Here is a 19398-nt window from a genome sequence, read left to right on the forward strand (position 1 = left end):
GAACCTGCTCTAAAACCCTGACCCTCTCGGTGAGCTATAAAGTAAAAATGACTTGTAAATGTGTGTAATCAATACTTTAGATGAACTTAGGTCACCATTACCTGCTGCTTAAGTTTTGAATAAATTATCCTAGCTAAGCACTCTTCTTAATGTAGTTATGGACTTAAGTCTAAGAATGTACTAACATTGCAATTCCTACTTAATTAAGCACTGTCTTCGACTTAAGAGTATCCTTTATGTTATGAGCCCCTGATCCAAAAATTTTAAACTGCTCTAAAAACATTAAACTCATTCAGCATCTGATATATATGGCTCAGATTCAGCATCCAAGTCTGTTAAGTCCATAAGTATAGCTTTGATAAAGGACCTGCTCCAAGCACTGTAATTAACCGAGTCCAAGCTTTGATGGGGTATATATAGCTTCACTTTCAGACTTCATCTTGGTGAGCTAAACATCAAAACAACAAAGTAATTGTATACAAAGAAAATTAATATTTCTTTTTTATTATTGATTTTTTCTATGTCATACAACACTGACATTTATAAAATAACTATAATTAAACTAAATGCAAATTCATCTCAAAACAATAACAACAACAATTTGAAGGAATCAACAACATCAATTACAAATACCTAACACATGTACATGTATAAAAACTTCTATCACACTACAGACTGCTTATAACTGCCTCTCAAAACACACAATATTATCATTATATATTAAAAAAAAACATGCACAGTACAATGCTTCAAACTTTAACCTGCAAATGCCGATCATACAACCACTAAGGCATATCAGTCTGGTAATGCAACACAGAAAACATTCCCATACTCTTCAAAAAACACAAAAGAAATATTTAAATTCACAAATGGTTGAAATCAAGACTGTGAAAAATCTTAAACATTTTTTATTCATAGTTATAATTTACAAATAATCTATATTACTTAAGTAGGAAAAAAAGATGCTCTTCCTTAATCCTACCTACCCCCCCCCCCCCAATAAAATGAATGGTATGCATGTAATTCACATCAGTCCTATCAAATGTTCATTAATAAACACAGTTCAGTGAGATGTACAGAGTATTGTAAATGAATATAAAAAGCTAGAAATATTAAAAAAGAATAAAACTAATCTAAACTTTGATTACTAGACTGTACTGTGTAAAAATATGAAGTGGTTAGTTTTTTTCACTTGCATCTACAGTACAATATTATGTGAAAAGTACTGTAAGAAAATGTAAAAAGTCACTTTCATGTACCGGTATATGTCTAATTATACTAAGAGGCTTTAAAGCTTCTTCACCTATCTGTTCACTATTATTAAATTTTGCTTATTTTCCCCTAAAAAATGTATTTCAAAATTACAGTAAACCATTCACCATATCTTTTAAAATTTGACAGACGTCACCTTTGAACTGGACTCTTTTAATAAAAAATAAGATCTATACCAGTATCTGCATTATTCGAGGGTCACTGACCCTTAACATGCAATTTCCCCTGAACATTCATATTAAATTTAGTTTTCAGAATAATAATTTTCTAAAAGAAAATTTATCAAAAAATGAAATAAATATTGTTCATTGGCTTTTATTGGCAAAATTGCCATCGGGTTACAATTCACTCTTTGAATTGCAATTCAATGAAGAAATATTACGTGAAACACATTGTACTGTAACTTTTAAGAGTATAACTCCTCTCTAGATGCCTCTATGTTTAAGGGTTGGCAAGTCTAACTTAAAGCTAAGGATATATATCACACAATTACGTCCTTAAACACATGATTATAGTTGTATACATCACATATTAAATACTTGTAGAGTATAAATGCTGAGATTTCAATGCATAGAAGAAAAACCATTCTATCATAATTGAATTAATCAATTTAAAATATTCCATATCCTGTAACAACCCCCCTTGGCACGTAAACAGTTAGGATTACCAAACAGCACAATTATAACTTAAAAACCATTAAAACATGCAGTGTGTGCCATGATATTGCTAAAAACAGAATTGCCAAATCGTTTATAACTTAGTAAACCCCACAAAAATCCATCCTTTGACACAACACAAAAAAAAATTGTTCTGCTACATCATGAAACCTGCATTATAACTACAAGCGTAATACCATGAACTAATTTCCCTTCAAGAAAGTTTTACAGGTGTAACAAACTACATTCTAGATATTAATTTGAATATATCACACTATACTGAATACCAGTAATACATTGTGCTATCCATTAAATAGTATTTTTCTTTTGTTACTGCATACGTTAAATGTAATGTAAAATTATATATTAAGCTCTTGATACATCAATAATAAATCTTGAGAAAATGTGTTATAAAATAATATCTTTTGAAAACAAATTGAACACAAATAAAATTGAAAGAGCTACTGCAACACAACCTCAAAAAAATCTGTACTCATTGGAAACAAATAACAAGTACATAAATGTATCAATATTGTACATTGTAGTACATACAACACAAAAAACCAGTATATCTCAATTATTTGAAGAAAAAAACATGTAATTAGTTGTATAAGTTAATTTACATGCATTATAATGGCACAAATAGAATTACCTTTTTTTTCTTGTCTGAATCAAATTTACCCTTCATCTTAAATTACAAGGATATTGTTTCTATATTTATGTTTTAACAATTTATTTGTTTTTCATATTAAATTGAAAATCATAAATTTGTAATTAAATATGATGCATAATTTGCTATTGGTTAAAAAAAAATATATGTATTAAAAAGAATATCATTTGTTACTTTAAAGGTAAAATAAAATATATCAATCAAATAAAAGATAAATACATGTACACAAAAAATAAAATTTACAGGAAAGAACATTGTTTGAAGTGCCACTCTAAAGGAATTTAAAAAAAATTCATGATTTTGACAGCACTAGTGCTTTCACAACAACCTTAAACTATGTGAAGGAGACCAAATTTAAAGTTCATTTTAAAACACATCTAATTCACATTGTTTATATTATTTAATAAGTAGATGAGGTCACTGGTTTCCATGGGACAAGCTGATTGGCACCTAATTTTGAAATATCTGTACAAAGTCTCTTCAGGCAAGCAGACCTAATCGGTTCACTTTTGCAGACAGAAATGTGTGCAGTACAAATACTATAGGCTTTGGACAAGTACCAAGATCTAACTCCTGAAAATAAAAAGAAATAGTTTTGTTATACACCGGACAGGTATCTGACAGGTAAAAATTCAAAGTCATATACATTAAATTCCTGTTTCATTTTTCCACCATACAATTAACCATAAAATATACTGGTGTAGAGACAGAAGCATTTCTTTGTCAGCAAACATTCATTAAATTGAATTGATTCAGATTATTTTTATTTATTCAAAAGCTTCATATCTGAACGTGATCTTCTATATAAAGCTTTGAATATGCCATTTCTCTCAATATATTCTTTTTAAAACCAAGAAGACATTGCTTTGATTGGCAGATTTTTCATTTGTTTTCTTACATAATAATTCACATTATGAAATGAAATATCACACATGAAAATGTTACCCTCGTAGGAGTTTATTCCATGTAAAAGAAAATGAAACCTTAAGCAGTGAGCAGTACGTAATCAAATTTAAAAAAAAAAATATTCATCGAAGTAAACCTGTTCTGATCCATCAGAAAATTCCAGCCACAGAAGCCTGTGTCCATCATCTCCAGTCATGCGTAACTTTTCGTAGGGATAGGACCAGGCCACTGTGGTGGGGGTGGAGGTGGAGGGCTCCGGCCCCTCACTGGGGACCACGGTGTGGAGAGTGAACCCAGAGTCATAGTGGATGGTCAGCCTAGCATCACCTCCCTGCCACTTCACCGCTGGAAGACAAACATATTCAAACATATGAGAGCATATAGGTTTTTGGAATTACCTTAACCTTTGGAATACAAAATGAGAACAAGACTTCCAATTCTTTTCTGAGGGAGCAACACACCTAATTAAAAGTTTTTGTAACTAAAGGAGAGTAGAACATGTTTGTTCCAAATTATAACATTTTTTATTAGGTGAAAATTTAATGTGTGGGAAGAAATAAGAAGAGATAAGATCTAAAACACCTCTGTAAACATTCAAAGAAATGAAGTGCAGATAAATCATCAATCAAACCTCTAATCTATTGACTCTAACCTAGCTGATTTTTTTTTAGTTTTCTAAATCATTTTGGTATGTCTGGAAGTGTCATCAAGAAAATAAAACTTTAACAATGTAACAATGTCAAAACATGATAAAATCGTGCAACACTTACGACAGGTGACCTCTTTGATAATGGCTGCGACCCCGTGTGAGCCCTGCACGAGGGCTCTGGACCAGTAGGCTAGATCCCTCTGTGTCTCCACTCTAAAGATATGGGTCTCAACCCCATTACGAGTGCCACATCTCGTACCAAAGGTCAAAACATCAGAGCCGGACACTGGATTACTGAGTCTACCAGAGTGAACTAATCTAATGGAGAAAGGAATTAAAAAAAATTATTTCTATTACATATAGGAAAATTTTTTGTCAAATAAACATGAGTTTTTGTAAACAGACAGCTCAGCTAAATGTATACAGTCCCTGATATCTTATCAACTTAAATGTATAATAAACTTACTATGTCAAATAAAATCAAAGTACTGAAAGCCGGGCTCTTTTGGTGTGTCTTTATGCATATTGTGTAGTAAAGACTGAAAATCTCTCTCTCTCTCTCATGCTTTTAATGTCGGCAAAGCATCAGAGAGCGACCAAATTTTGTAAGCGGCTATAAACAAAAAATATGTCTGTCTAGTAGTGAGTAGAAGTTAAAAAGTTCAACAGTTGCTGCCTTGAATTTTGCAAGAAGCATTATATATTCAATCCCCATTTCTTCATCGCGCAGCAAAGTAGTTCATGGAAATTCATGCGCATTGTATGTGTCCAAAATGCATAGTAATGTTTTAAAAACAGGTTATTAATAAGAAAACTAAAAAAGATAGACAATTCATTCGAAATTTAAAAAAAAAAGAAACAAAATGCCAACACTTTTGACAAAACGTGGCGCTTTGTGTAACTATTTGGTATAGCGGAAGCTTTACCTTGATGCTGTTTGGTTTTTTGTTTACTTTTGAAGTTGTGCTATTTATAGAAACATTGGCGATTTGCCTGCCTATAGCCAGGACTCTGCTTTCAGCAGAGCCCGGCTGAAAAAAATCATATGTTCATATTAAGAAATCAAAATTTTATTATCCCTGGCACTTGGCTGTAATTGTGTTTTACTATCCCCATCATGGATGTTGTGTACTGTACAGTGTATGACTATGTACAATGTATACTGTACCTTGTGGCAAGAAGAGGGTGGCTTTGGAATGGAGTGGCCCATTCCTCCTTACTCCAGGGGGCTGTGTCATACAGGAGTACATCCTTGTCTGTCAGGGCAATGAATACTGGCTTCCAGGTCAGGCTTCCTTGTTCATTCATCAACTACAAGAATCAGGGAATGTCAGTTCGTAATCAGTGTGTTTTGATTACAAATAAGTTAAAATATTAAAATTAATGTTAATTAATTAATAATGGCCAGTATATGGTACATGTATATATGATATTCATGGTAGGTACTTATCTAATTTCACTATTAAACAACAAACCTTACTTTTGAAACAACTACTAAAGGACTTGAACCAAATCATTACTGGGTATGAAAAACAAAATTCAGTTTATCAAAAGTTGATAATCAATAACACTTAGCTATACCTGCTCCGAGAGCCAGCCAATGTGTTTAATTTCTCTTGAGTTTGGAGCTGAGGTCATGACCTGATTAGCTTCTGCAATACACTGACTCAGCAGTAATGTAACATTAGAATGGATGGCATTGAACCAATCACTAGCTACAGCTGCATCCGGAAAACGTATGATGCAGGTGGATTTTCCGTCAGGCGAGTGTAACTCTACGGTCCGTTTCTCCGGATCTGACATGCTGAGATTCCTACACAGGTAGCACAGTTTGAGTGGTATTGTCTTGGTCTCTGTCCAGTTTGCCCTGGCGGCGTCCCTTTGGGCCTCCTGGCTTCCCCACCCTAACTCATTTAATGCTGATATCTTGCGGAAACAGGGACTAAAATCTGTGATGTATTTCACTGAAAGGTAATTAAAGTAAATCTTTATAAAACAAAAATGTACCTATTTTGTATGCTGTTTCTTGGATTATGATTTTAATCATAATATCTGAATGCCTGATTAATTAATATGAACTTTTAAAACTTCCCCCAAAGGCCATGTCAAAAACATAAATTCTTAAGCTACCACTCATTAAGACTTGTAGCTCTACGGCAAATTTAATGGATTAATAGAACATATAACTACTGTTCCATCCATACAAAAAAAGTTAAAAACTGTATATTTATTGGGCACAAAAGGTTGCGCTGGGTTTCCAACTAATTATCCTAATTTAGGAATACATTCTGTGAAAATTTTAATACAATAAATTCCTGAGACAATTTACGTAATTGGATGTGGTAAAAATGGTGACTTTTGATCCAGATGTAAAGAACTATTAATATATGATATTAGTCAAATTTGGCCCCTAAAATTCGCTATTTTTAAAATGATTCAGGTACATAACTTCTTGTGTTATTTAATAAAAGAGTTTACGGTACATGAAATATGTTTTTCACCCATTTATTTGATTTATATGCACTCACTGGCAGTATATGACGTCAGAAGTGACGCTATTTTTATAATTCAATCAAAATTAACCAAAAATTGACATTTTTCTTATCTTTTTTCGAATGGGAAATATAGAGCGACTCTTTGAACAAGAACGAACTTTTTGTCACTTATAAGTATTGGAAAGATACATCTTTGGTGAAAATATTTTGTTTGTTCAAGAAGTCGCTCAATGTTTCCTTAAAGAAAAACTGCCTCAAAACAAGCCGTTTTATGCTAAAAATGAGAAAATGGCGGGAAAAGGTAAACTATATGATGTCATATTTTTAAATTGTGGGCACTTAAATCAAAATGAAAATTATGAAAAAACTTCAAATGTATATTTGTACAAATAAAACAAAGAATTACAGTAAAATGACAATGTTCATTTTAGGGGGCCATTTTACGCTCAAACCATATATAGTTCTTTAACAAAAATTACTTCACTTACTAGGGTCAGTTGTTTAAGAAAATGTTTGAGGCAAGTAAAGTGGTAATCAGAAGTAAAATCTCTCATATTTTGGTATGAAATTTCTTTAAATCAATTTAATAAGTCCAAAACCCTGCACAACCTTTTGTGCCCTATAAATAAACATTGTTTTTGTATGGCTGGAACTGTATATAGTTCTAAAGTCTGGCAAACCAAATTTCCAGTAGAGCTACAGTGCTGCAGCTACCATTCATTTACATGTCCTATATTTTCACCTTAAAATTGTTTGATCCACACCAGACATAACGGCCTCCATGCCTAGCATGTGAACGTCAGAGGTATGTTTTCAAAAACATTCACATAATATATGCATGCATTTGTATAGATTTATTGATAACTCTAGTCAGCTAAACCTACCCTCTAGTTCTACGATTTTCTTGGCCTTTTTAAGGGCTCTAACCGCCTCGTCATGAGTTGCTTCTCTTAGATCTTCTCCATTAACAGATAAAATGGCATCGCCAACATACAACTTCTCTGTTTTATCAGCAGCCATTCCTTTAAATATTTTACTAATGAGTATTGGCATTTTGTTTTCTTTCCCCCCTTTAATGCTGATTCCCAGTCCATTTTGCTCTTCTTTTATCACTCTCACAAGTCGTTTTTGTCCAGCAATGGATTCGGGTAGCTGGTCTTGTTTAGAGGTCGTGCTTTCCGTGCTGATATTAAGGGGGAGTGAATTATTCAAACTTTCATCAAGTGCTAAGGTTACATTATCCTCATTCAAAGTTACAAACACCTTACACCATTGTTGGCGTATATATACTTCAAAAGATCCCGACCTAGGCGAAAATGTCGCCATTTTGACAACCATCGTATCACGTGACTGATGAAAGTATCACATGACATCAAGACAGTTGCGCGGGAACTTTAGAATGTTCTAAAAATAATATGGACATTATTACATTTTCGTCTTTTAAAATATTGATTTACTATATATGTAAACTATGTCCCTTAACAAAGAATTAAGTTTTAAAATATTGATTATTTTTTTCAATCTTGTTTATCATAAAAGTGATAATATATATTTATCAGCAAAATCTATTTTATTTATTGTTTTATTTATTCAAGCGATAACGGTTCATAAACTATATATGACAATAGACAAACTCCCCTTACCTGTAAACATTTTTGTGTCATTTGATACTAATACTTTCTTTGGTTGTTCATGTTGGCTACGAAAGTACATATAACGGAAACGTAATGTTGCAAAAACAAATAGTAATCTTATGTATTATCACGTTTTATACTTATCTTCTTTTTTTTAATTTACATTGTCAGACAGATATGGAGGGTAGATACTTTATGTACTTTGCTTATGGAAGCAACCTTTTACGCCAAAGACTGACTTTGCAAAACCCTTCTGCTCAATTCCAAGCCATTGGAAAACTGCAGGTAAAGCTCATTAATGAATACTTTCACTGAAGCTGTTGATAATACTACATACATAGCAGTGGAGTCGGAAGCAAATTGAAAGTGGGGGGGGGGGCTAGATTTATCATCAGAAATCTTAACAAGCCAAAAAAATTAATTCCATAATTCCAAAAATTAAAAATTATGAAATCCTAATCCGTGGGGGGGGGGGGGGGGGGTATACTTATCCTTGCTGCGAGAAAAAAAGGGGGGGGGGGGCTCCCTGATGCTATGTGTCTAATGGTTAGGTCTAACTTTGCAAAAAAAAAAAGGGGGGGGGGGGGCTTTGCATATATTTTAAATATCAATTTTTATGGTTGTATAGCCACCAAAGCACTCTACCGCTGGTCTGAGCTAGCCAAGGTCTTATAAATTCTTGTTCCACCGACACAAGAATTAGACTACAACTTGCATCTCTGTAATATAATTAAGGTTGATGAAATTTTAGCGCTTTGGGTGAATACAAAACAAGCCCATAGGCCAAAATGCTCACCCGAGGTTTGATCATCTTCACTAGCCAAGTGTCCGAGAAAAACGAATCGTACACTTAGCTAGCGAAGATGATGTTTGATCTACATAATTGAATGTGTTGGACATATTTACATGGTTTATATAATCATACCATATAAAGTAATTTATTTTTGAGAAGAATAGTAGTAGTAAATTGCATGAGGTATTTAAAGGGGCATGGTCACGATTTTGGTCAATAATTATTTTTTCGATTTTAATGTTTATAATGCTTCAGTAAGGCATTTTTTAATGGGCAACCAAAATTTGAGTGTCATTTGTTAAGTTATAAGCGAGCTACAGGGCTTACAATTCCTCGCTATGTAAACAAAGCTTTTGTTTACATTTTGAACGTTGAAGTGAAAATTCCAGTTTTAGACCTAAAATGATTGTGTTAATCGTTAGGAACTGTTTATTTATGCTTAAAATGAATAAGAATACAGACAAATCATCTTGAAAAAGATTTTTACTGGTATATTGAACCTATGTAAACAAAAACAGGGCACGAGCCTTGTTTACATAACGAAGAATAGTGAGCCCTGTATCTTGCTTAAAACTAATCGACGGGCACCCAAATTTCATTTGATCATTAAAAATGCATTCATAAAGCATTGTAAATAATAAAAACAGAAAAATAAAATTTGACCAAAATCATGACCATGCCCCTTTAATGGTACTAATTGTTTTCAAACTTGCGTATAAATGAATCTACCAAAATTTCGCTTAGAACTATAGTGGTTAAGCATTCTGTGCAATTGAACTGGCCTGCATGGTATGCACTGCATGTTCAGAATCACGCAAGTCCTACTGAACAGATGCACGAAATTTCGTAAAACTGTGTAGATATTTAGAACACAATGTGTAGATGTACATATTACCAGGAAATTTCGATTCCATTATATTTTCGGGAATTAAGGCCCTTTTGAACTCTGAAGATTTTTAGTTGATAGACAAAAGGAATAGATTTGCATTTTAGCTGATGATTTTTTACATTGCCATTCATTATGTGTAGCATTGTCAAAAAAGGGGGGAGCGTGTGTTATGTTTTGTTGCTTGAAACATTTTCTTTCAAACATTAAATGCATAGTGGTACAAGCACGTTATTATGTTAAATCCGACACAAGTGATCAAAATGTCCAAGAAAAGATTTACTGGATAATTGATATATCTTCTTTGTTCCTATTTATATTTTTTTCTTCCCAATGGAACAGAACTACAGACTAAATTTCAAATCACCGTCTGACCCCAGCAGATCTCGCTGGAGGGGTGGCGCCGCTACCATAGAACCCCACTCTGGAGGAGTGGTCTGGGGAGTAGTGTGGAAGCTGAATGAGACAGATAAAGAAAACCTCGATAGGTATATATATACATCGTTCTCTTTCACAATCTGATTGGCTGCATGGGACAACTTTGTTTTTGTCACAATCTACATGTCCTTATAAAATTTTGCAAATCAAGGAACGTTTTTTGCTTTATTTGTACGTGGTTTAGAGCCCTCACTTGGACCATGCAATTCTACATAAAGTCAATGGCATTCTGACATAACTCTTAAAGGGACATGGTCACGATTTTGGTAAAAAAAAAATTCAATTTCAATGCTTCAGTAAGGCATTTTAATAGGCAACTAAAATTTGAGTGTCATTCGTTAAGTTATAAGCGAGTTATAGAGCTTACATCGTCAGAACCCACGGATTGAAAGCAGTGTAACGGACAGAAAACCCGTGGGTTCCGACGATGCAGAGCTTACAATTCTTTGCTAAAGCTTTTGTTTACATTTTGAATATTGAAGTGAAAATTCCAGTTTTAACCTAAAATGAACGTGTTAAACATTAGGAACTGTTTTCTTATGCTTAAAATGAATAAGAAGATAGACAAGTCAGGTCGAAAAAGATTTTTACTGTTATATTGAACCTACGTAAACAAAGACAGGGCAAGAGCCTTGTTTACTTGACAAAGAATTGTAAGCCCTGTATCTTGCTTATAACTCTACGATTGACTCTCAAATTTCACTTGATCATTAGAAATGCACTTAAAAAGCATTGTAAATAATAACAAGTGAAAAGCTGTCAATGTGACAGCAAACAGAGTTTTTCTTTTATGTGAACTGTATCCAGAATCCATGTCAACCCTGAATTGATTAACACTACCTACCGTATCCAGTGAAATGTGAAATATGCAATATTTTGCCAAAAAAATGACTAAGTTCAAAAGCTGATACTTTTTTTCATAAATATATAATCAGAAATCAAAATTCTAGCAATAAGAACAACTTCCTATCTTGAAAACTGTAGGAGGAATTATCCGTACAATGAGGGTACCCTTTTGGCAGCCGCCCGCCCGCCATTTTTACCATTTTAATAAGCGGATTTTTCCGTTGGAAAACCCGGTTAAAAACAGAAAAATAGAATTTGACCAAAACTGTGACCATGCCCCTTTAATGAAGAGTTTACATAGCACATTTCTGTGTATCATATTTACAGACAAGAAAGCGTTTATGATCCCATTTTTGTGGATGTCATCACACCTGATAACCAAAACCACAAGTGTCGCACTTACATGATGCAAGAGGCGTACATCACGGACAAGTATGACAACCGCCCCTCCCCCCACTACAAGGACGTGCTAGTGAAGGGTGCCCAACAGAACAGCGTACCCCCAACCTACATAGAGTTTCTACAGAATGTGGAAGACAACGGGTATTCTGGGGAGATCCCCGTGTATAATTCAGTCATGGACACTCTCAACTCTGGTTCGTAATACTACATGCGAAGTATTATTTCATAATCAAAAGCAGAACATATGATTTTTATTTGTGGATGATTACTACCTAATTAATTTAACTTTTTGGTTGTATGAATGCAACATTGTACATGTATAAGAATTTCATTTTTATGTGGACAGGTTGTATATAAAATGAAATAGAAGATGGAAAGATCATTCGTTTGTGATTTTTTGTTTTTAATATCAAAACTGTTCCAATAAATAATAATCTTTTTTGCTTGAAAGAGATAAACAGTGACCACACAAGACAAATAATAGTTTTCACCAACTCATTTTCAAACCACTCATATTATTCAATGCACTCTCTCATATAAGTCATCTCACACAATATAACATAAAATGACAACCATTATTTATTCTCTCATCCTCTTTCACAAGCAGAAATATTGATAAATTAAACAGAGACAACAAACGTTTACATTATGTGTTATATATAGCTACTACCGTGTTATGGAATAACATTAAAGTTGTGATCATTACAAAATGTACTTTGTAGTAAAAATACTTCTTGAGCCTGACATAAAAAAATTTAGCAGAAAATGAAGCAAACTTGGTATTTTTGGGGAAAGAACCTCAATTCTTATTTCTTTACTTTCATATAAAAAAAAACAATTGATACAGAGCACTTTAAATCAGTCCATTGAAACATCACATCCTTCAAACAGTTATACACTTACAGCATGTACATTTTACAATAGCCTCAATAGGAATGTTACATATATGTAAATTACAATTACGCCCACGAAATAACACAGGACATTCCTTCTAAACACATTTTCAATGTCTTCAAAAACCTGTGGATGGACTTATAATAAATAGAGAAATAAAAGTAATGGTAAATCATGAATAATGAATTGACTTGATACATTTACTAGTGTTGCATATGTGCCTATACCATTGTACTAACTTGTATACAAAAACATGATATTTATACTCAGAACACAATCAAATATGTTATTTTGAATTAACCTGACTATGTGTACAGAATACTTTATACATGTAGTGTTTAGATAATATTCTGCAGTACTACCATACTATGCATACTAAACACCTGACTGAAATGTACCGAGTACATTCTGCATTACCATATGCACATGCAAATTCAAATGCAAATTCATGTTAAAATGTCCATTACATTTGGAGGAAAACTTCATTATCAAGCCAGTAGTAAAAAAAAAAAAAAAGGCAAGAGAGTTAAAAAGTACAAGATTCAAAATTTGGGACGGAGGTAGAGGTAAAAATGTGTACTTGGACGGTAAACTGAAGATACTTGACATTATATTACATTTGTACATAAAGCAACTTCACTAAAAAAAGATTTGAAATAAAAGGACTAAAGGCTTCTAGGTATCAGTGTTGTTGTCCAAATGAATGTCCAGTTAACGACAATCCTCCGCCAAAGTGCATGTCATGATCGTTCATATCGTGGTCATCATCATCCTCAAAATCGGGACCACCGTGCATGGAAGTAACAGTGATTCCCATACTCAAATCAACATTGCGCCCCTCTTTCTCCTGTAAAATCAAAGGAATATTGTCAATTGTTTATAACACTATGTACCGGTACTACGTTATGTAAGTAAACATCAATCTACAGAGCACATTCAATAAGGGAAGGCAGGAGACAATTTGTACCATTTCAATGAGCAGATTAAGCCACTTCATAGGCACATAGCATCATTTTTAAAAGTTGGGGGGGGGGGCCAAAGTAACTTGGCCAACTCCTCCTAAATTCAATTTTCTATATGTAAATTTAAGAAAAATGTTTGCTGCGGGAAAAATAAGCTTCTTTTGATGCTACGTGTCTGCTTCAAAATTCATAATAGGCAAAATTATCTACTGGAAATAATCTTCAGATGAGTACGGTAATTCACCTCTTCACATCAAAATTACTATAAGCCTGTCAAACACACTATCAATTCTGTAAAATAATTTAGAATTTTTCCTAAATTTAGAAAGATTAAACACTGTTTATATATTTATTGAATATTATTTAATATATCTGATATGAGGTTATACAAGACTTACAGCTCTGTAATCCAGGAACATTTCTTTGAAAGACATAAAGTCGCTGAAGGTCAGAAGCATCTCGAAGATTTCGCCTTCAAGTTCATTTTTGCGATCCCTAAAAAATCAATTGTTTCAGTGAAATTTCAAATACTCTGTCTTTTAATAACATCTTGGTAGGTATAGGATATGCGATGGAAATATAAAAGTAGATGCCAACTAAATATAAAACATACATGATTGTTTTGGTAAACTCCCCCATGGAAAAATTTTCTATCCTCTTGGATAATTCTTCTTCAAGGTATTTTTCTATAAGTTCTATCTGTTGATTAAAAACAGACAAAGTCAGAGAAACATTTATCTTTGTACAGACTTTATTACATGTATATCATTATCATCTAAAATTATTCTAGATAAAAATATAATTTTACAGAAAATTGTCCAATATTAAAATAATAATACTGTAAAATCAGCTTAAAGAATATGTTGCTTTAGTGACAGATTCATTATTTTTCTGCTAAAACATCACTTATTAAAAGCTAAAATGAGACCTGCATAGAAAAAAAAACATTAAAAATTGAAAGCATCAAATGATATTAATTTGCTATTGCAGAATAAATCTATTTACTGTGTAAAAAATGTTCTGAATACCAGTATACAGATGTAGCTAGGAAAACTTACATATTCCCTGTGTATATCTGTGTAACAAAATTTGTTTTCTTCAGTGTCCTCAAATTCAAGGTAATATTTTTCCATAAAATCATTCTGTAAAGTCTGGAATTCATCCTCTACAAAGAAAAAATGTCAAAACTTAATTTTTTCTCAGTTAATTAAATCATTTTATTAAGTTAAAAGTAAGGCCAGCATTTTTTGAAATTTCGATTTACAAACCCGCCGACCCTATTTTTTAAAAATTCAAATAAAAATAAAAGGACCTAAACTAGCTATTAATTTTATTTTTTCCTCCGACCCGAAATTTCCCTTCTGGTAAAAATAAAAATAATGTTGATGCAATCACGTATGTGTAGTCTGAATTATTGTTGTTCATGCATTGATTAATTAAAAAGACCAAGTTCTTTCCGATCAAGTCACAGGCACTAGAAGTCACAAAAACACCATTGGGCCTACTTCTGTTTGCTTTCGTCCAACCCTACAATTTACGACCCTTTTAAGTTTTGTGATCGGCAACTTAGCCAGAATTTCCTCAAGAAAGAGAAGTTGAATTCTTTTTCTATCACAATTCCGTAAATTTAAAAAAAAACTCCTTGGCAAGAAAATGATAAGTTACTTATTTAAAAAACATTTTTGCAAAATAAATTCTAAAATAATCATAATTTAACCGTTTGGAAATAGATCCTCTACATAATGGTTGTAAGTGGGTCATAGGGTTGGACTAATAACCCTAAACACACTGAACACAGGAGTCTTATGACTGAAGGAAAGAGAATGATTTTATTTGTCATTAAGCTAACAAAATAACGAAACATTTCCTTTATTAAAGGTATAATTACATAAATAAATAAAATTTTAAAAATTAGTTCGTCTTTTTTAAATAAAAAAATTTGTTTGATTTTTTACTGACATTTATGGACATGCTTCTAATCCAATTTATTTTCAGTAACAATATTTTAAATTTTGAATTTGTGAATAGCATTGTTAACTTAATCAAATAAATGATTTCTCAAACTTCTTCCTATTTTTCTGCAAGGAAGAAGTGAAAACTCCCTTAATTTTTGTGGTTTTAATGTATATGTACAGTATGTACTTGTATATATATAAATAAAAACCTTCGTTTTTATACATGCATATACAATATATTAACACAAATTTTCAGTGCCCATGGATAAAATATGTTATGATAAGAACATCATCAACAACCAAAATTACTTATATATTTAAAAAATGGCAGCTCCTGGACATGTGTTCTTATTTTAAAAATAAAAAAAATATTGTTGAAAAATTGTTTTATTTTTATTTTTTTTTCTCGACGGACAAATTTTTCAATTTTATTTTAGTTTTTTTCCCTCCTCCTACCCAAATAATTTGAAAAATATTTCGTAAATCTAAAAATTAAAAAATGCTGGCCTAAGGTAAGGAAAACAAGAAATTTAACCTTACTGCATTGAACATTTCCAAAATCAAATTATTCAATACATCAGTTAATGGAATATACCTACCCATTATAATGTCTTCTATATGGCCTACAGCCTCATCAAATTTTGTATCTATGGCATTTGAACTATGGAAAGAAACAAAGTATATACAATAGTAAAAGCGTTTATTTTAGATAGAACACATTATTTTTTTGTTCAAACATTAATGATATGGTTGTTTTGCATGTCATGACATTATACCTTGAAATGGCTAAGTCTTCTTCCGGGAAGGCAAACTCCATAGGTTCTATCCCATCTACAATGATAGTAAATTTTACAAAAATAGTAGTAAGTATATAATTTTTTTTTTAAATACCTGATGAAAGTGGACAGAAAGCCAACTGACCTTCCCAGTCAATTTCCAAAACAAACCTATTTTACTATCTTAGAATAGCACATAATACAGAAGTCTCATGCAACCACCCCAAAAGTCCCCTCCATTTAAAAATACAAAAAAAATATCTATATATAATGTTTATAAAACAAAATCTTGACATAATCTTCTAACATAAATCACATAAATTTAACATAATCCAATTGAAACTAAATTGGAATGAACATAACAGCTTAAACCTTTTTAACACACAAATTCTTACATTGTAGCTTGCTCTCTGGGTTCATCTTTGATACACAGAATATATCTATCATATTTTACAGAAAGACAAAATTTACTATTTATATTTTCACATTCAATAAAAATACGTGAATACTTACAAACACAGACACTCATTTTAATGATTGAAAGTATTAATCCAAGTAAATTAGACAACCCGTTTGACCAATTCTACCTAATGTTGACCTTCGCGACTAAACTTGTTTTTAAAACTCTGATCGATCTCGTGTTCGAACAAGTTCATGCTATAATTATTTTCCTTTACCTGGTGGTGTTTCACGCGCGCTCGCTGTGTTTACAACCCCAACCGTGATAAGTAGAGATTGGTGTCAAATGCACAACATGCCGCTATTCTTTTAAAATTGAATTACACAACATTACATAACATCAATAGAATTTTAAATGAAAAGAACAAATAATTTAGTAAATTTACGAAAACAAAGAATATTTATTACTTCAATCATTAATTATAATCTGCGTTTTTATATCACCCGTGGATTATCAAATAAATGATTAGCATATATTTTACGGACATTTTCTTACAAGTTAAACTAAAACTAAATTTTTACTGTAAATAAACATAACACATACCCGGTTTCCCTTCTTCTGTATTGGAGTTGGACGCCATGCTGGCATTCCACCGGATACGATTAAATAATAATAATCAGTTCAGTTTCGATCGAATCCGGATATTACCCGTGGGATGGGGGTGGGGACGTGGGTGCGAAGTCGGTGCAAATCGCCTAATTGCGACAACCACTTCAGATTTAATTTTTTATATGTGAATTTTAAGAGAAGTATTTGTTTCGAAAAAAAAAAGTTAGGAAGGAGAAAGACCCCCCCCCCCATCATATTAATTAAACAAAATGTTAAATATTTTATCAGTCAGTTTAATCGGATATTTGATATTGAAAACTGTATGAGTGTTGGCGTAAATTTACAGTAACTGACTTTATATAATTTGAGAAGATGGTTTCAAAGAGAAGCCAAGTACCTTGTTCATTATAGTAAAATTGTTTAAAGCTGCTTGGTCCGATTTTTTTGAAATTACAGTATCAAATTTTTTTTTCATACAAATCATTTATCTTATAAAGTTATGGACTTTCTCCTATTTACACCAGCAGAATCAGTCTCCTTTCAAAGTTAGAAATATTCAAAGTAAATAAAATAATTTCTCTTTGGACAAACGAAAAAACAAACCAGAATGCATCACGGGAATGTTTAGAAAAGGAAACCGCTTGGTTTCGTCCCCCGAATGATTGGGGTTATTCAACCCGCATGCTATGCATCAATTGTAAAGAAAGCAAACTTTAGAAATATTAGCGAACAAAACGTAGACATGTTTATTTATAATTTGTCTGATCATTTCGACCTTTATTTAAAGTGATGTCTAATTCGTAATACAGCCATACGTGAAATTTAACATGAGGCGAAATAACGCGATACCTTTTAATTTCGTTTGTTTTGTTAGCAAATTTTGAACGTATTTTTCTTCATTGAAATTTGGCATAATTGACGGGTAAAACTACTGCAATATCTATTATTATACATATACTAAGCATAGCCATCGTTTAAAAGCGTGCATAAAATTTGATATAAGATCGGACCAAGCAGCTTTAAAAAAGTAATGTGCTTTCGTGAACAGGAGTCTGAAGTTTTATTAGTATTAAGGACTTAGGTAGTACAAAACAGTTAAAAATTTAAAAAATTCCGGTGGTAAATTAAATAAATGATTATAAATTTTACATGATCATATAGCTTAAAAATGTCTGCGGGAACAAATAATAAAGAACTGCACTTCCCAACAACCAGTGGAGCAGGCATACAAAAATTAAAACGTATTGACAAATGTCCCATCTGAATTTAAAGTTGTTGATCAAAAGTTTGTTATCTATGGTTCGTATATGTTTTGTTTCTAAAAAAAATGGAGCTGTTTCAAAACGCCTTATATCAAAAGTCATATGAGTTATGCAAGTTAATTTCTGTTTCATATACACATTTTTTTTTAATTCAACATTTTCTTTACACGTGTACAGTATGTAAAATATTGTAACATTTTGAGACAATCTCATCATCAAAAAAACCGGAAAAATCAAAAGCTAAAACCTAAAATCCAGGAGCTTCTGGAGCCTTTGCCCCAGGCCCTGCACTCCCTGCCGATTTTGAATACACCATTCTAATTAAAAAATCCTATACTATAGCTACGATTGCCACTGCATGAAAACCGACCTGATTTTAAAATTCCTATCAATGATTCTTTTCTCATTATCAAAATAGGAATGTTTTGAAATATACTGAAAAAGTTTTTCAAGAACTCTCACTTCATTAGCAAATTTACGTAACATAACGTAACGTAAACCCTAGATGGAAAACTCGCGAGACACGCCGAATGGATCATCAACCTTGCATTGTATATGAACAGTTTTAAACCTACATTTATCATCGCGTCGGTGGTGTAATGGTCAGCATGGTTGCCTTCCAAGCAGTCGATCCGGGTTCAATTCCCGGCCGACGCATGGTTTTTTTTATAAGATGTTACACACACAGTAAAACCCTGGTTTTCTAACAAGAATTTTTAGTTCAAAACCGAATGGAGCTTTAACAATTTTTATCTTAGCCTAAATTGTTTCAAAAACTGCACTACTACAATTTAACGGCCAAAATAGGTTGTTCTATCATCAGCATTGGGATTTACAATATGTTTGATAGCACAAACAATCTATTGTACTTTCTTTTTTTGATGTCGTTAATC

At 32.4% G+C, this 19398-nt stretch overlaps 3 protein-coding genes and 1 non-coding gene across 6 annotated transcripts; 2 read left to right on the forward strand and 2 right to left on the reverse strand.

Annotated features, from left to right (window-relative positions):
* Positions 1-472: 472 nt before the first annotated feature.
* LOC105327161 (beta-1-syntrophin) lies at positions 473-7997 on the reverse strand. The gene is made up of 6 exons (XM_011427476.4): positions 7533-7997; positions 5735-6117; positions 5322-5464; positions 4275-4471; positions 3641-3849; positions 473-3171 (listed from the first exon to the last, which is right to left on the reverse strand). Exons 1-6 carry the CDS (start codon positions 7984-7986, stop codon positions 3079-3081), a joined length of 1479 nt encoding a protein of 492 aa, XP_011425778.2. The 5' UTR covers positions 7987-7997; the 3' UTR covers positions 473-3078.
* Positions 7343-12027, forward strand: LOC105327160 (gamma-glutamylcyclotransferase). 2 transcript variants are annotated; one of them, XM_011427474.4, is made up of 4 exons: positions 7343-7453; positions 8454-8567; positions 10304-10449; positions 11573-12027. In XM_011427474.4, exons 2-4 carry the CDS (start codon positions 8460-8462, stop codon positions 11847-11849), a joined length of 531 nt encoding a protein of 176 aa, XP_011425776.2. In that variant the 5' UTR covers positions 7343-7453; positions 8454-8459; the 3' UTR covers positions 11850-12027. The 2 variants fall into 2 exon arrangements, with proteins under 2 accessions (XP_011425776.2, XP_011425777.2); XM_011427475.4 differs by having other exon boundaries at positions 7420-7453; positions 8458-8567.
* A 2-nt stretch (positions 12028-12029) lies between these two features.
* On the reverse strand, positions 12030-17350 carry LOC105327162 (ADP-ribosylation factor-like protein 2-binding protein). Of its 2 annotated transcripts, none has more exons than XM_011427477.3 (7): positions 17238-17350; positions 16235-16289; positions 16058-16119; positions 14562-14668; positions 14117-14202; positions 13902-13998; positions 12030-13388 (listed from the first exon to the last, which is right to left on the reverse strand). In XM_011427477.3, exons 1-7 carry the CDS (start codon positions 17272-17274, stop codon positions 13224-13226), a joined length of 609 nt encoding a protein of 202 aa, XP_011425779.1. In that variant the 5' UTR covers positions 17275-17350; the 3' UTR covers positions 12030-13223. The 2 variants fall into 2 exon arrangements, with proteins under 2 accessions (XP_011425779.1, XP_011425780.1); XM_011427478.4 differs by lacking the exon at positions 17238-17350 and adding an exon at positions 16748-16901.
* Positions 17351-19090: 1740 nt separating this feature from the next.
* On the forward strand, positions 19091-19162 carry Trnag-ucc (transfer RNA glycine (anticodon UCC)). Its single transcript has one exon. It is a non-coding gene; the product is annotated as a tRNA-Gly (tRNA).
* Positions 19163-19398: the final 236 nt, after the last annotated feature.

The sequence above is a fragment of the Magallana gigas genome, chromosome 3 (assembly GCF_963853765.1).
Source record: "Magallana gigas chromosome 3, xbMagGiga1.1, whole genome shotgun sequence".
Taxonomy (NCBI): Eukaryota; Metazoa; Mollusca; class Bivalvia; order Ostreida; family Ostreidae; genus Magallana; species Magallana gigas.

Coding starts and splice junctions, on each gene's coding strand:
- LOC105327161 (XM_011427476.4), bottom strand. CDS start 7,986: ATGGTTGTCAAAATGGCGACATTTTCGCCTAGGTCGGGATCTTTTGAA. Junction 5,465..5,734: donor TTGGCTGGCTCTCGGAGCAG/GTATAGCTAAGT, acceptor TGATTCTTGTAG/TTGATGAATGAACAAGGAAG. Junction 3,850..4,274: donor TATCAAAGAGGTCACCTGTC/GTAAGTGTTGCA, acceptor TTTGTCTTCCAG/CGGTGAAGTGGCAGGGAGGT.
- LOC105327160 (XM_011427474.4), top strand. CDS start 8,460: ATGGAGGGTAGATACTTTATGTACTTTGCTTATGGAAGCAACCTTTTA. Junction 8,568..10,303: donor AAGCCATTGGAAAACTGCAG/GTAAAGCTCATT, acceptor CCAATGGAACAG/AACTACAGACTAAATTTCAA. Junction 10,450..11,572: donor GATAAAGAAAACCTCGATAG/GTATATATATAC, acceptor TCATATTTACAG/ACAAGAAAGCGTTTATGATC.
- LOC105327162 (XM_011427477.3), bottom strand. CDS start 17,274: ATGGCGTCCAACTCCAATACAGAAGAAGGGAAACCGG. Junction 16,120..16,234: donor GAAGACTTAGCCATTTCAAG/GTATAATGTCAT, acceptor TTCTTTCCATAG/TTCAAATGCCATAGATACAA. Junction 13,389..13,901: donor TGTTCCTGGATTACAGAGCT/GTAAGTCTTGTA, acceptor TTGATTTTACAG/GAGAAAGAGGGGCGCAATGT.